A 17,557-nucleotide genomic window follows, 5' to 3' on the forward strand; every position below is an offset into this window, starting at 1 on the left:
GGTAAAAAATCAGAAAAGCATTTTTAAAATTCTAAATACAACGTCAAAAGAGTTAAAAGCTTTAGCTAAAATATTTTGAAAAATCAGTTAACTCATTTAACAACAACAGCATTAGGACCTCTGTGAACAATTAGTACATTAACATTTTTAAAATGTTACTTCCTTTGCATGGAACAACAGATTTGTAAATTCTTAAATAATATATAAAAATTTCATCACTAATTTTTAAATTACAAACATCATTTTCACACTCGATAACCAGATTTGACACAAATGATATATTTTTAAGGGTCAAATTCACAATGTACTTGAAAATTCAATATTGTTTTTTAAAAATTCTGCATGTAGAAATCACAGAATGTTACGTAATTTGCATATTAAAAACTTACACAGTATGCTACATAAATTTAATCAAAACTCAAAATGTAAGTGAAAATCCACCAAAATATAAAAAATAAGAATAAAATTGCTTGTTTTTACTGTGGCTTAATAATTTCTAAAAACATAAAACAAACCAAATTAACACTATTTTCAGCCTGGCACATTTTATTATTTTATTTAATTTTATTTATTCATTTATTTTCATCTTACAAATCTGTAGTTAAAATGTGGTTTACTCTTTGATGCATTTCTTTTCTTCATGTTATCTAAATAGTTATAAAAATTTTAATTCTTTTAACTTTCACTTAATATGACACTACATTTCATACTACATCTGAAAATAACATAGTCATAAAAATCAGGAAATTCAACGAAATGATTCAAATAATTAATCACACTACTTTGCAATTATAACCTAGTTTACTTCTGACATAAATAGGGCTACAAATATAAGAAAATACTATCAAAGCACACATAATTCATGTTTCAGAAATACTTTGAAAGTATAAACAAAAAACGGGGGGGGGGGTGAAAAATGCTTCACAAATACTGTTAATTGCAAATAATTTCATTTGATATTTTACCTAGACTAAAAATATACATAAATATATTTACAAAAGGATTAAAACTTTTTAAAAAAAAAAATCGCTTTAATACATTTTTATTTCCAAACTTTTGAAAATAATGAATGTGCAAGGGAATTTTTTTTTTTTTAAGTTCAAAATAATTTCAGCAAGTAACACTGTTTGACCCCAAAAAACAATATTTTAAAAAACTATGGTAATATTTTGAAAACTTTTAAGATTCTATTAAGTATTAAACATAGGTTGTATGTAATTTAACTGCATCTTCAAACAAATATTTCAAAACATTAGGAGAAGTGTAAATAGTTTTTGTTTGTAAAATAATGATTCTATATACTAAAATGGATTAATAGATTAATCCATTCAGTAATTTTTATGTATCAAAATTATTTTTATGAGGAGCACAATTAAATACCTTTATGAATTTGTTTAAATGCTAAACAATGTTGTTTTATCTGTTTATTTTCCATTTCGCATCATAAAATAAATATTTCAAGCTTTTAATAAAACTTAAACCGGAAAATATTAATAAATTATTAAAACCTTTTAAAGTTTAAATGAAGATTTACAAGAAAAAAATGTACATTGGTATTAATATAGTATTTGTCTCTAGAAATATATTTTGAAAATGCAAAGCTAACAGACCTGCATATAAATTCATTTTATAAGAAACACAATCGTTTACCAGTTATCTTTTAGGATTAACTATTTCACTCCTGTTTGTTGTAAAGAATTGTGGTGGAATATTTATGACACTTAATTAAAAAACAGTTGCTAAAACACAAGTTGATAAGTTTAGAGTACTCAAATTTAAATAAAAGAATAAGATTTTCGATAAGAAAAAAAAAACATTAACATACAAAATTTAACTTGGTTGGTGCTACTGGTAATAATGGTCTCTGGAATTTCTTTTGAGAAGACCCAACCGCTCCTGAAAGTGAAGGGGCTGAAAGGCATGCAGCAACATAGTTTATTGTGTCAATCCAACTTTGGAGCTCCTTAGAATCACTAAAACAAGTTTGATGACAAAAATTATTTGCTTGGAAAAATTATTTCAGGGAAGGCAGTTTTGTTTCAGTTTAACAAAAAGAAAAATTAATGAAGTAATGATTCCTTTCTTTTGTGCAATCAATTAATGAAAAATAAGAAGTTTTATAATGTAATGAACACAGCAGTTTTTTCTTCCAATATGGTCAGGAAATCTAATGGCAAGATACATATTACATTCAGACATAAGGGTTACTTAAAGCTTAGTTGTCATGTTGTATTTGGGTCATTCTCCAGAAAACGTAACTTTTGAACGCAAATACTTTTCAATTTCGAAACCTTCTGTTTTCTTTTCATTCTTACATGAAAGCGTTACCTACTAGAAGTAACCATAAACAATGGCCCAGCTAAGTTCCAATTATTTTACGCATAAATAAAAAAAAGCCTTGTTCAGGGAAATAAAAAAAAGAAAAAACTTTTAATATTTAAAAATTGGGGCCAACTTAATATTAGTCATTTTGTTAATTGTACAAACAATCAGCTATTTTAATGATTAGTGGGAGTTTAATATTAAGCTCGCTTAATTAAAGTACTGCCTAATTAGTAATATGTTAAAAAATAGTATATAGTAAATTTGAGGATATACTGGCAATTTATAACTTTGGTAGAATGCCTATTATTGATGTATTTCCCCTCCATCAGTTATTTTCATCTCAGAAATAATGACATTGATAAGGTCTGTCACGGGGGTGAGATTCACGGAGGTGAGGACTTTTCCATTAATATAGGCCTAAGAGATACATTTTTCATGGAAGAGTTTTTTTTTCTTTGTTGCTACAATCTGCACATGTTAAGCATATGAAAACATGTTCACTTCTTTTTTTACATTAATTTACATCCCTGAAATTCAAGTTCACAGAGGTGAGAAGTCAGAATAACCACACTAAGTTTTTAAAGCAAAATCTATCTTCTTGTTTTTCGACAAAAATCTCATAACTTCAACTATGGCTGAAAATAAACAAGGGGACTCCCTTGTATCATAGAAAATAAAATTTGATGTCATTACTGCTATGTGTTAATGAGGAATGGCATTTTGTGTTTAGGTAACGGAGGTGAGAATTTATTGTGTGACATGACTCATTGTCCTTCTAAAACGAACTAAACACAATGTTAAAAAATTAAATATACTTAAACAATTGGTATTTGAAACATTTGTGAAAGGAATAATAAATAAATAAGTATATGCTTTTAATTAAACAAGTTATTTAGCAACATAAACAGCCACACAAGGAGTGTGACATGCCACGGAGGTGAGAATTCACATGTTGTGAACCAAAAATATACAAAAATGCAAATTATTTTTTAAAAAATGTTGTCAGGTTTAAATAGATATATTTTTGATGAAATTAAAAATCATTGTTAAAGGGATTGTTCCTTTAAAGTTTTACTTTAAAGTTCCCTAAAAGACGTGTGACAGAAAAGTTACACTTTTTGAAGAATGACCCATTTATTACTGTTCACTTTTATTTAAAAAAAAACTATTTAACAAGGAAAAAAATCAGATTAGTTTCAGTATAGGGAGGAAAATAATTATTGTTATCTCAATCATTAACAAGAAGTTCTGTCTAGAACTAGACGAGCCTACTTTCCCGTATACCCATACTACTTTCTAGTACCTGATCAATGTTCTCAAAATAGCTAACATCGCAAATTGTTTCAAACATATTTTTCCAATATTTTAAGCTACTTTCTAGGAATAAAATATTCCTCACTCATCTAAAAAAATTAGATGCGTAAAAAAAAGAAAAAAAAACAAAACGAACAAATAAAATAGCAGCAACTTTTAAACAAAGCAGCTAATACACTTTTTTTCATTTAAAAAAAAATTCTTCAACAGCTTTCAAAACGAAAAAAAAATAATAAAAATTAATAAGCTCATTAAAATAAATACATCCTATCAAAAAAAAAAAAAAAAATCGTTTCTTTTCCCCTGTTGCCAAAAATAATTTTTTAAATGAATTAATGCACTTATCAAAATAAATAAAAACAATAAAATGTCAACGCAAAGAAATACTTCTCATTGTCAAAAAAAAAAAAAAATCGTCTGCGCGTATCTTTTTGTAGAAACATAAATGACTTCGAGTTTATTCACCGAAAACTGAATACCTAAATAAAAACTTTAGCGTTGAAATAAAAACAAATCACATCAACAATAATTATTTCACAGTTAAAACCATAGCGTCGGAGTCGGAGTCAATCTAATTTTGGGATAAGGGGGTCGGAGTCGAATATCCAAGAATCGGAGTCAGTCATTTGTCCGTGTATAAATTTTTGCCAAAGCTAGGAAGTCATAGTCGAAGTCGGGGAGTCGGAGTCCGATTAATTGTCGGGCACAGGAGTCGGATTCGGATTCAGGTGCCCCTAAATTCTCGGAGTCGGAGTCTGGAGTTCGGCGTCAAGAGCTACTTCCAACAAAATTCGTTTGAAGTAAATCCGCCTTCAAGTACGGAATCTACATTGACTTTCAGTTTCCCCGTAGGCGCTAATGTTAAGGGATTTGAACTGTTCAAAATTGAACAGAAAATTGTTCAAATCAAAAAGATATTTTATATACAAGTTTTTCATCAAAAGCTTTTTCCTACAAAGTTTGTTTGAAGCAAATTCGCCTCACAGTTCGGAATTGCCTTGAATTTCCCCGTAGGAGCTAATGTTAAGTTTTTTTGAACTGTTCAAAATTGAACAAAAAATGGTTCAAATCAAAAAGTGAAATATGGGAATGAGGTGTCCTTGCCGAGATCTTTCGAACAAAAAAAAGTTTGTTCGAATCGGACTATTCATTCAAAAGTTATTAGGGGGGGACAGACAGACAGACCGACAGACAGACCGACAGACAGACAGACAGACAGACAGACCGACAGACAGACAGACAGACAGACCGACAGACATTTTTCCCCATCTCAATACCCTACTTTCCAATTTTTAATTTTTCGATATTTATTTAATTATTTTTTTTATTTTTGACTTTTTTTTGTTTTTCGGGATATTTTTAAGATGCATTAAGCCTTCTTTCATGCTTTTTTCTTCTTTTTCTGACTTTTACTGGGAAAGTAGGCTAAAAAATAAATAAAACACAAAGTATTCAATATCAAATGTAACGAAACAGTTCAAATAATTATATTAATACATCACAAAGAAAAAAAAAGTCTAAAACAATTTCCATAAGTAGAACACAGAAAAGGTTGATTAAATATGCAGGACATTTCTATATTCTTGGTGTACCAGCAGCACAGCAGAAATTACTATTTCGGTGGGGTTTCTTATAACTGCCCTTTTATGCATACTATCTACCATAATAGGATTAGCAAACCAAGGATTCTGGGAGGGGTTTTAACCCCAAAACCTCCCCCCTGACTGCAAAACTGGTTTGTATGAAAAAGTATGAAATAAGATAAGTATGTGATTTAATGCTCAAAACTTGCAGCTGATCTCAATATCTTCATACAGTAAAACCCCTCCTAATGGACACCCCTCTTATGCGGACAATTCTCAATTCCGCCTATTCCAAGCCAAATAACATTACTAAACCCCTGTCCTGTGGACACCCTTCTACTGCGGACAAAAAATGTCCCGTTAGTGTCCCCATTAGAGGGATTTTACTGTATTTAGGTCAATCCTAAAGTATCCAATAAAATAAAGATAATAAAGTAGTCAATGAAGAATTTTTAAGAGAAGAAGAAATGAAGAAGTTTAGTAAAAGTTATTAGTACAAAGCTGCATACTGCCTATTTCTTTTTTCAAATTTTTAATTCAACTTTTACTGGCTACTTTAGAATTAACCTACATAAATATGAAGATATTATGATCAACTGCAATTTTTGAGTGTCGTAACCAAGAAATCATATTCTTATTTATTACAAACTTTTTAGTGCAAACCAAGCTTATAGAAAGTCTTTAGGTTTAGAAAACATTTTTCAGATTTTATTTCAAAGTTGTTCAATTAAAAATTTGAGCTGAAATGTTTAAAAATTTCAAACACATTAACTTGCTACCTATTCTTATTAAAAAGGAAAAGAGAAAGAAAAAAATAGCATTCTATTTCATTCCAATAGAAACATATTGCAAATGCATTGCAAAGGGACAATAAGGAGTTAAGGCATTTTTTTAATTACATCCGCAGGAGCGAATTCGCCCGTTTTTCGAATGTTAGATTTTTATAATTTCTGAAGGTTGACTTTTTTTTTACATTTTGGAAGAAAGAGAATTATGTTGAATGAAAGGAGCATCCTTATGTTTGCTGTTGAGCTTCAGAAATGATACAAACATATGGAAAAAAAAGTAAATTCACCCTGTATAAGGCAAAGTAATCCCGGTTGGTGGTAAATAGCTTAATTAAGTCATCAAAGAGCAAAAACACAAGAATTACAAAAGCATTCCCTCGTCAGACATTGTTTTAAAACATTGAAAATTTAATAAATACTGATAACTTTGACTATCGTTAAAGATCTCAGTTCAAAGCACTAAAAAATTAATTCTGATAACTTTGAATATCGTAAAAAATCTCTGTTCAAAACATTGAAAAATAATACTGATAAATTTGAATATCCTAAAAGGTCTATGATAATAATCACTATCATAGCTACACAAAGTATTTATAAACTGTAAATACATCATGCGATAAAGTTTTGAATCAGTGGTACCATTTTTCCTGAAAAAAAAATACATAAAAAAATAACATATTCAGCTGTTATTAAAATTGTTCAGATAATTAATTTCAATATTATAATTTAAATTTAGTAAGTTTGTAATAAATCGTCAATTATCAAAATGGTAACTATTTTGCACATTTGGTAAATAAAACAAAAAATGGCAAGCATTGATAAAGATATCTGAAAAGATAAAAATTTAAAAAACAGATAGCTTCATCCCCACCTTCTTCTTTCAGATTAGATTTTAAAAAAATCACAAAAAGCATGGCAAAGAGTAAGCAGAAACTAAGAATGTTTAAAACTTTCTGCACAAAATAAAAATAAAAATTTAAAAGAAAATGGACATTGTGACTAACAGACATGAATATGTCTATGGACTGCTAAAAAGACTGTGATTCCAGTTTAAAACACAAGAGTAGGTGCCAGTTAGTGTGAGCACTTTGAGACAGATGCTATTTGGTAACAAAAGCCAATTGATAACAATAAATGAAAAACATCAGGCTGCACCTACAAATTTAAAAGTCAATAATTCATTCCCACATCATTTTCAACAAGTCCCTTACATAAACCAAGCAAAAAAGTTCTTAATTAATATGGTTTGGCTGGAAAAAATTGCACTTGGGAAACATTTATAGGGCGCCTAATTTAAATCAGTGACAAAATGAACAGTTGTATTGTATCATTAGAGACATGTCCAGTAAGGGACCAGTCATTATAATGGAGGATTTCAATTTTTGGGCTATTTTGATTGGAATAATTTTTATCCCAGTCAGTGTTGGGCATCAACTAAAAAAATCAACTAAATTTGTAATTGATTGATTAGTTGACTAAAGTAATCTGACTCCCATTTAGTTCAGACTAATATTTTAAAAATTTAATTCAATTGCAGACGAAGATTAACGTTAGTTTAAACTAACTCGTTAGTTGACTAAAAAAACTAATTTAGTTCTGATTGATTTAGTTCAGATTAAATTAATCAGATTGAATTTAATCAAACTAAAAGTAATCAGATTAAAAGTAATCAAATTGATTTGATTACTTTTTTAATTCAGATTAAATTCGTAAAATATAAATATCACATGGACAGAGGCACATTTGTATTTCTACGTGTATATATATATTTATGCAAGCATACACGAGTTAATGCGTGTACATACGACTACGTGCGGGTATATACGTATATAAACGTATAATCCCGCGTATGTTCGTGTACGGAGGTATATTTGAAATTTTAAGTAAATATACATATTTATGTGTGCATACACCAGTAAATACGTGTATATACGAGTATGTACGTGTATATAAAAGTATGTACGTGTACACATGAGAATATGCGTCTAGATACATGTTACCTCGAGTATACTCGTGTAAAAAGGTACATTTGTATTTCTATGTCATATTCCAGCGTGCGTATACGAGAAAGTACGTGTATATACAAGTGTGTTCGTGCACACACGAGAATATGCTTATAGATATGTGTTTCCCCGAATATACTCGTGTAAAGAGGTACATTTCTATTTAAATGTGTATATACATATTTATGCAGGCATATACGAGAAAATATGTGTATATACGAGTAAGTACGTGCACACACGACAATAGGCTTATAGATACGTGTTTAACCCGAGTATACTCGTGTAAGATGGCACATTTGTATTTCTACGTGTATGTGCATATTTATGCGTTTATAAACGAGTAAATACGTGTATATACGAGTATGTACGTGTACACACGATTATGCGTACAGATACGTGTTACCCCGAGTATACTCGTGTACAGAGGTAAATTTGCTTTTAATTGTGTATATACATATTTATGCGTACACACAAGCTAAGATACGTGTATATACGTGTACAATTGAGAAAATGCGTATAGATACGTGTTACTCCGAGTATACTCGTGTAAAGAGGTACATTTGTATTTCTACGTTTATATACATATTTAAGCGTGCATATACGAGACGGTACGTGTATATAAAAGTATGTTCATGTACACACGAGAATATACTTATACATACGTGTTACCCCGAGTATACTCGTGTACAGAGGTAAATTTCTATTTAAACGTGTATTTACATATCGATGCATGCATATACGAGAAAACACGTGTATATACGAGTAAGTACGTGCACACATGATAATAGTCTTATAGATACTTCTTTAACCCGAGTATACTCGTGTAACATGGCACATTTGTATTTCTACGTGTATGTGCATATTTATGCGTTTATAAACGAGTAAATACGTGTATATACGAGTATGTACGTGTACACACGATTATGCGTGTAGATACGTGTTACCCCGAGTATACTCGTGTACAGAGGTAATTTTGCTTTTAATTGTGTATATACATATTTATGCGTACACACAAGCTAAGATACGTGTATATACGTGTACACATGAGAATATGCGTATAGATACGTGTTACTCCGAGTATACTCGTGTAAAGAGGTACATTTGTATTTCTACGTTTATGTATATATTTAAGCGTGCATATACGAGAAGGTACGTGTAGATACAAGTATGTTCATGTACACACGAGAATATACTTATACATACGTGTTACCCCGAGTATACTCGTGTACAGAGGTAAATTTCTATTTAAACGTATATTTACATATCGATGCATGCATATACGAGAAAACACGTGTATATACGAGTAAGTACGTGCACACATGATAATAGTCTTATAGATACTTCTTTAACCCGAGTATACTCGTGTAACACGGCACATTTGTATTTCTACGTGTATGTGCATATTTATGCGTTTATAAGCGAGTAAATACGTGTATATACGAGCATGTACGTGTACACACGATTATGCGTATAGATACGTGTTACCCCGAGTATACTCGTGTACAGAGGTAATTTTGCTTTTAATTGTGTATATACATATTTATGCGTACACACAAGCTAAGGTACGTGTATTTACGTGTACACATGAGAAAATGCGTATAGATACGTGTTACTCCGAGTATACTCGTGTAAAGAGGTACATTTGTATTTCTACGTTTATATACATATTTAAGCGTGCATATACGAGACGATACGTGTATATACAAGTATGTTCATGTACACACGAGAATATACTTATACATACGTGTTACCCCGAGTATACTCGTGTACAGAGGTAAATTTCTATTTAAACGTGTATTTACATATCGATGCATGCAAATACGAGAAAACACGTGTATATACGAGTAAGTACGTGCACACATGATAATAGTCTTATAGATACTTCTTTAACCCGAGTATACTCGTGTAACACGGCACATTTGTATTTCTACGTGTATGTGCATATTTATGCGTTTATAAACGAGTAAATACGTGTATATACGAGTATGTACGTGTACACACGATTATGCGTATAAATACGTGTTACCCCGAGTATACTCGTGTACAGAGATAATTTTGCTTTTAATTGTGTATATACATATTTATGCGTACACACAAGCTAAGATACGTGTATATACGTGTACACATGAGAATATGCGTATAGATACGTGCTACTCCGAGTATACTCGTGTAAAGAGGTACATTTGTATTTCTACATTTATATATATATATATTTAAGCGTGCATATACGAGAAGGTACGTGTATATACAAGTATGTTCATGTACACACGAGAATATACTTATACATACGTGTTACCCCGAGTATACTCTTGTACAGAGGTAAATTTTCTATTTAAACGTGTATTTACATATCGATGCATGCATATACGAGAAAACACGTGTATATACGAGTAAGTAGGTGCACACATGATAATAGTCTTATAGATACTTCTTTAACCCGAGTATACTCGTGTAACATGGCACATTTGTATTTCTACGTGTATGTGCATATTTATGCGTTTATAAACGAGTAAATACGTGTATATACGAGTATGTACGTGTACATACGATTATGCGTATAGATACGTGTTACTCCGAGTATACTCGTGTACAGAGGTAAATTTGCTTTTAATTGTGTATATACATATTTATGCGTACACACAAGCTAAGATACGTGTATATACGTGTACACATGAGAAAATGCGTATAGATACGTGTTACTCCGAGTATACTCGTGTAAAGAGGTACATTTGTATTTCTACGTTTATATACATATTTAAGCGTGCATATACGAGACGGTACGTGTATATAAAAGTATGTTCATGTACACACGAGAATATACTTATACATACGTGTTACCCTGAGTATACTCGTGTACAGAGGTAAATTTCTATTTAAACGTGTATTTACATATCGATGCATGCATATACGAGAAAACACGTGTATATACGAGTAAGTACGTGCACACATGATAATAGTCTTATAGATACTTCTTTAACCCGAGTATACTCGTGTAACATGGCACATTTGTATTTCTACGTGTATGTGCATATTTATGCGTTTATAAACGAGTAAATACGTGTATATACGAGTATGTACGTGTACACACGATTATGCGTATAGATACGTGTTACCCCGAGTATACTCGTGTACAGAGGTAATTTTGCTTTTAATTGTGTATAAACATATTTATGCGTACACACAAGCTAAGATACGTGTATATACGTGTACACATGAGAATATGCGTATAGATACGTGTTACTCCGAGTATACTCGTGTAAAGAGGTACATTTGTATTTCTACATTTATATATATATATTTAAGCGTGCATATACGAGAGGGTACGTGTATATAAAAGTATGTTCATGTACACACGAGAATATACTTATACATACGTGTTACCCCGAGTATACTCGTGTACAGAGGTAAATTTCTATTTAAACGTGTATTAACATATCGATGCATGCATATACGAGAAAACACGTGTATATACGAGTAAGTACGTGCACACATGATAATAGTCTTATAGATACTTCTTTAAACCCGAGTATACTCGTGTAACATGGCACATTTGTATTTCTACGTGTATGTGCATATTTATGCGTTTATAAACGAGTAAATACGTGTATATATGAGTATGTACGTGTACACACGATTATGCGTATAGATACGTGTTACCCCGAGTATACTCGTGTACAGAGGTAAATTTCTATTTAAACGTATATTTACATATCGATGCATGCATATACGAGAAAACACGTGTATATACGAGTAAGTACGTGCACACATGATAATAGTCTTATAGATACTTCTTTAACCCGAGTATACTCGTGTACACACGATAATGCGTATAGATACGTGTTACCCCGAGTATACTCGTGTACAGAGGTAAATTTGCTTTTAATCGTGTATATACATATTTATGCGTGCACACAAGCGAAGATACGTGTATATACGTGTACACATGAGAATATGCGTATAGATTTGTGTTACCCCGAGTATACTCGTGTAAAGAGCTACATTTGTATTTCTACGTTTATATACATACTTAAGCGTGCATATACGAGAAGGTACGTGTATATACAAGTATGTTCGAGTACACACGAGAATATGCATATAGATACGTGTTAACCCGAGTATACTCGTGCACAGAGGTGAATTCGTATTTAATCTAGTACATGCACTTTTATGCGTGCATATACGAGAAAAGACAAGTATATACGAGTATGTTCATGTACGCACGAGAATATGCGTATAGATACGTGTTTAACCCGAGTATACTCGTGTACAGAGGTACATTTGTACTTGTATGTTAAAATGCATATTTATGCGTGCATACACGAGTTATACGTGTATATACGAGTAAGTACGTGTACATACGAGTATTTTTGTACATATACGTGTATATACGTGTTGACTCGACGATATTCGTGTATACAGGAATTCTGTATTTCTACGTGTATATACCTACAAGTACGTGTGAACACAAGTAAATATGTGTATATACGATACATATTTGTAAACACGAGTTTATACGTAAAAATACGTGTTATCCCGAGTATATTCGTTCACGGAGATATGTTTAATTTCTAAGTGTAAGTACAAATTTATTTGTGCATACACGAGTAAATACATGTATACACCAGTATATACGTGTACACAAAGCAATATACGTATGGATACGTGTTAATCCGAGTATACTAGTGAACAGAGGTAAATTTGTATTTAAACGTATATATACATGTTTATGCATGCATATACGAGAAAATACGTGTATATTCGAGTAAGTTCGTGTACAAGCGAGAATAGATGTCTAGGTTCCTTTTTTAGCCCGAGTATACTTGTGTACAATGGTACATTTGTATTTCTATGTGTATATGCATATTTGTGCGTTTATACATAAATAAATGCGTGTATAAACGAGTATGTACGTGAACACACAAGAATATGCGTATAGATACGTGTTTAACCCGAGTATACTCGAGTAGAGAGGTACATTTGTATTTTTATTTAAAATACATATTTATGCGTGCATACACGAGTTAGTACGTGTATATACGAGTAAGTACGTGTATATACGAGTAAGTACGTGTATATACGAGTAAGTACGTGTATATACGAGTAAGTACGTGTTCATACGAGTGTGTACGTGTATATACGGAGCTGTACGTGTTAACCTGAGTATATTTGTGTCTACAGGAATTTTGTGTCTCTACGTGCAAACAGAAGTAAATACGTGTATATACGAGTTCGTAAGTGTAAACACGAAATTTTACGTATAAATACGTATTTTCCGAGTCTATTAGTGCACGGATTTATATTCAAACTTCTAAGTGTACACAATGTTGATCAGTACAGCGCTTACAGACTTTCAGGGCAGATAGAGTACACCTAGACGGGGGGGAAACACATAGCAATGCATGGTCGGAAACACTTTCCTGGCGCGGGTAGTGACAACACCAATCACCAAAAAGACAAAACACGAATAAGAGAAGAGAACGTGTTCAGAATCTTTAGTACAGCAAAAAACTAAGGAAAAATAAAATTAAGGGGCCAACGATCATCATCAAAGAAGGTGTTCGAAATTACGACCCCGCCCGTAATATCGAAATTTAGCAAAAATACCGGGCGGGTCCCGGACTTCCTGGTGGAACAAAAACCACGTGTGCGCATGCACCGTCATCTGATGCTTCGGTTTACGTAGCAACATCTGTTGTATGCACCAGACAAATCTTAGCAGTATTTTTGCTGCATTAAAAATAATAAACATGTTTTCTCCTCTTAATCGTGCCCTGTCTCGCGCTTTGTGTCGTCACTATCGCGTCTAGTTGCACTGTATCTGCCCTGAAAGTAAACGCTGTACTGATACATCCTGTATACTTATTTATGTGTGCAAACACGAGTAAATACTTGTACATACGAGTATGTTCGTGTACATACTAGAATTTGTGTACGGATACGTGTTAACCCGACTAAATTCGCGTACAAAGGAAAATTTGTATTTAAACGTTTATATACATATTTATGCATGCATATACGAGAAAATACGTGTACAAACGAGTAAGTGCGATTCCACACGAAAAAAGACATAGATACGTGTTTAATCTGAGTATACTCGTGTACAATGGTACATTTGTATTTCTACGCGTATATGCATATTTATGCATTTTTGCACGAGTAAGTACGTGTATATACGAGTGTGTACTTGTACACACGAGAATATGCGTATAGATACGTGTTACCCCAAGTGTACTCGTGTACAGAGGTAAAGTAGCTTTTAAACGTGTATGTATATATTCATGCGTGCATATAAGAAAAAATACTTGTATTTTCGAGTATGTACGTGTACAGACGAGAATATGCGTATAGATACTTGTTTAACCCGAGTATACTCGTGTACAGACGTACATTTGTATTTGTAAGTTAAAATACATATTTATGATGCATACACGAGTTAATGCGTGTATATACGAGTAAGTACGTGTATATACGAGTATGTGCGTGTATACACGTATGTAAACGTGTTAATCCGAGTATATACGTTTACATTTGCCACGTGTATGTATTTGCCACGTGTATGTACATCAAAGTACGTGCAAACACAAGTAAATACGTGTATATACGAGTATATAAGTGTAACTTGTTATCCCGAGTATATTGGTGTACAGATGTATATTTTTATGTCCAAGTGTATATCAATTGCAGATAGAAAAAGGGGTCATGAAGGTCAGGACCCGCTCCCCCCCCCCCCCCCGCGGGGAAAATTTTGAACGTTTGCATGAAAAATACAAAAAAATATCGAAACCATGAGAAAATGTAATAATCTTTTTGATTTTTTTTTTTTTTGGTGGGGGGGGGGAGCATTACAGTAGAACCTCGATAATTTGAATTAATTGGAATCCGACCCAATCCGGAATATCGAAAATCCGGAGAATGAAAAAAACAAAACAAAATAAAACATACTCACTGAAAATCACCTTAAAAGGAAACACATAGAATTACAGATAAACAGTAAACATGTCTACTTTGTTATTACAAAGTCTGTAATCTTCTCCTGTGACAGTTCAATTTTTTCCCTATCGAGTAAAACAAATTGATTCAAAAGTTGCATTGCGAAGAAAATGGAACTCAATCAACGACATAACACGGTCTTGCCCGTGAGAGGGTTAAATAAATAATTATAATGGAATTTTGACGATCGCTCTTTAAATGTAAAGGGAAATCGGTCAAATCGATCGAGCCGGATTATCCGGTGATCCAGACTAACGGGGTCCGTGGCGCCGACTTCAAATTTGTAAGGTTTGTTTTTGAAAAATTTTCGTGTTTTAATAGGTTTTTTGAAGGTGGGGGGAGCCCCCCAGAATATGTGGGACTTTCTTATTTAAGGAGGGGTATCCCCCTTACGTAAGTTACTCAGAAACAGACCATGCATCAGCCATCTGGATTTAAAAAATTCAAGCATTTTATTCCAATAAAACCAGAAGCAGTGTGGTCTACGGGGGGGGGGGGGAAGGCGTGGTCAGTGGAGAGGTTGGTTCAAACTTAAAATTTTAAGCGCTTGTTTTTGAAAAAAAATTTGTACTTATGTTTTTTTTGGGGGGAGCCCCCTTCCCCCGTAATTTGAGGGGGGTTCAATCTAAGGGGGGTATCCCCTTAAGTAAGTTACTTTGAAACAGAATAAGCATCGGCCATCTGGATAAAAAAAATTCAAGCATTTTTTTCGAATACTAGTGGTACCCGCACGGCTTCGCCCGTAATAGAAAAATTAAAAGGTCTTTTGGTTCGCCTGTATTTACAAATAATGTATTGAGAATTTTCTCGTCAATTGGCTTGTACTCATGTTACGGTTACACGTTATGATAATTTCGTATCTCGCCGATTGGCTTGTGCCCATGCTACGGTTACACGTTATGATAATTTCGTAATTTATGACAGTTTTTTTTTCTTAAAATTGGAATAAAAAAAGAACCACATCGAATTTTCGAAAAATCGCTTCGAGGTGCACACCTCCAAGCTACATACTAACTTTGTGCCAAATTTCATGAAAATCGGCCGAAACGGTTTAGGCGCTATGCGCGTCACAGACATCCTACAGACATCCAGACATCCTCCGGACAGAGAGACATTCAGCTTTATTATTAGTAAAGAAGATCAGAAGTGGTGTGGCCTACAGGGGGGGGGGAATTAGTGGGGCGGGGTGGCGCAGACTTCAAAATTTTAAGGTTTGTTTTTGGAAAATTTTCGCGTTTTTAACCACCCCCCATAATTTGAGTGGAGTGAATTTCTTTTTGAGAGGGGGGCATCCCTTCATATAAGTAACTGCAATAGGGAATAGGCATCGGCTATCTGGATATGAAAAAAATCAAGCCTTTATTCCAGTACTAGTGGTACCCGCACGGCTTTGCCCTTAATAGAAAATTAAAAGGTCTTTTGGTCCGCCTGTATATTTACAAAAAATGTATGGTGAATTTTATCGCCAATTGGCTTATGCCCATGTTATGGTTCCACGTTATGGTAATCTCGTCCATCTTATGATAATTTTGTTCCTAAAATCGGAATAGAAAAAGAACTACATCGAATTTTCGAAAAATCGCTTCGAGGTGCACATCCCCATGATACAAACTAACTTTGCCAAATTTCATGAAAATCGGGCCGAACAGTCTAAGCGCTATGCTCGTCACAGAGATTCAGATATCCAGACATCCTCCAGACAGAGAGACCTTTCAGCTTTGTTATTAGTAAAGATTCTGTGAAAAAGGGCTTAAAATTTTAATAGAAAATTAATAAAATCGAATTTTTGAAAAATCGCTTCGAGGTGCACACCCCCATGCTTCAAACTAATTGTGTGTCAAATTTCATGAAAATCGGCCGAACGGTCTAGGCGCTATGCGCGTCACAGAGATCCAAAACATCCATACAGAGAGACTTTCAGGTTTGCTATTTAAAAAGAAAGGAAAAGGGGAAACATAAAGAAGTAAAGAAAAGAAAGATAAAAAAAGATAATTTTCAGAACAAATTCTTTCCCATTTTATTAAATTTCTGTGAAAAATGGGCTTAAAATTGGAATAGAAAAAGAACAAAATCGAATTTTCGAAAAATTGCTTCGAGGTGCACACCTCCAAGCTACATACTAACTTCGTGCCAAATTTCATGAAAATCGGCCGAACGGTTTAGGCGCTATGCGCGTCACAGACATCCTACAGACATCCAGACATCCTCCGGACAGAGAGACATTCAGCTTTATTATTAGTAAAGAAGATCAGAAGTGGTGTGGGCCTACAGGGGGGGGGGGAATTAGTGGGGCGGGTGGCGCAGACTTCAAAATTTTAAGGTTTGTTTTTGGAAAATTTTCGCGTTTTTTAACCACCCCCCATAATTTGAGTGGAGTGAATTTCTTTTTGAGAGGGGGGCATCCCTTCATATAAGTAACTGCAATAGGGAATAGGCATCGGCTATCTGGATATGAAAAAAATCAAGCCTTTATTCCAGTACTAGTGGTACCCGCACGGCTTTGCCCGTAATAGAAAATTAAAAGGTCTTTTGGTCCGCCTGTATATTTACAAAA

The 17,557-nt window shown here is 33.1% G+C and overlaps 1 protein-coding gene across 1 annotated transcript in view; it reads right to left on the bottom strand.

Moving 5' to 3' along the window:
* Positions 1 to 17,557, bottom strand: part of LOC129223065 (PH and SEC7 domain-containing protein-like) — a 65,791-nt gene that overhangs the window by 4,170 nt on the left and 44,064 nt on the right. Inside the window, exon 12 of the mRNA XM_054857630.1 lies at positions 1,826 to 1,973. Within this exon, the coding sequence (XP_054713605.1) occupies positions 1,826 to 1,973 (148 nt within the window). The remainder of the gene's footprint in view (positions 1 to 1,825; positions 1,974 to 17,557) is intronic.

The sequence above is a fragment of the Uloborus diversus genome, chromosome 5 (genome assembly GCF_026930045.1).
Source record: "Uloborus diversus isolate 005 chromosome 5, Udiv.v.3.1, whole genome shotgun sequence".
Lineage (NCBI taxonomy): Eukaryota > Metazoa > Arthropoda > Arachnida > Araneae > Uloboridae > Uloborus > Uloborus diversus.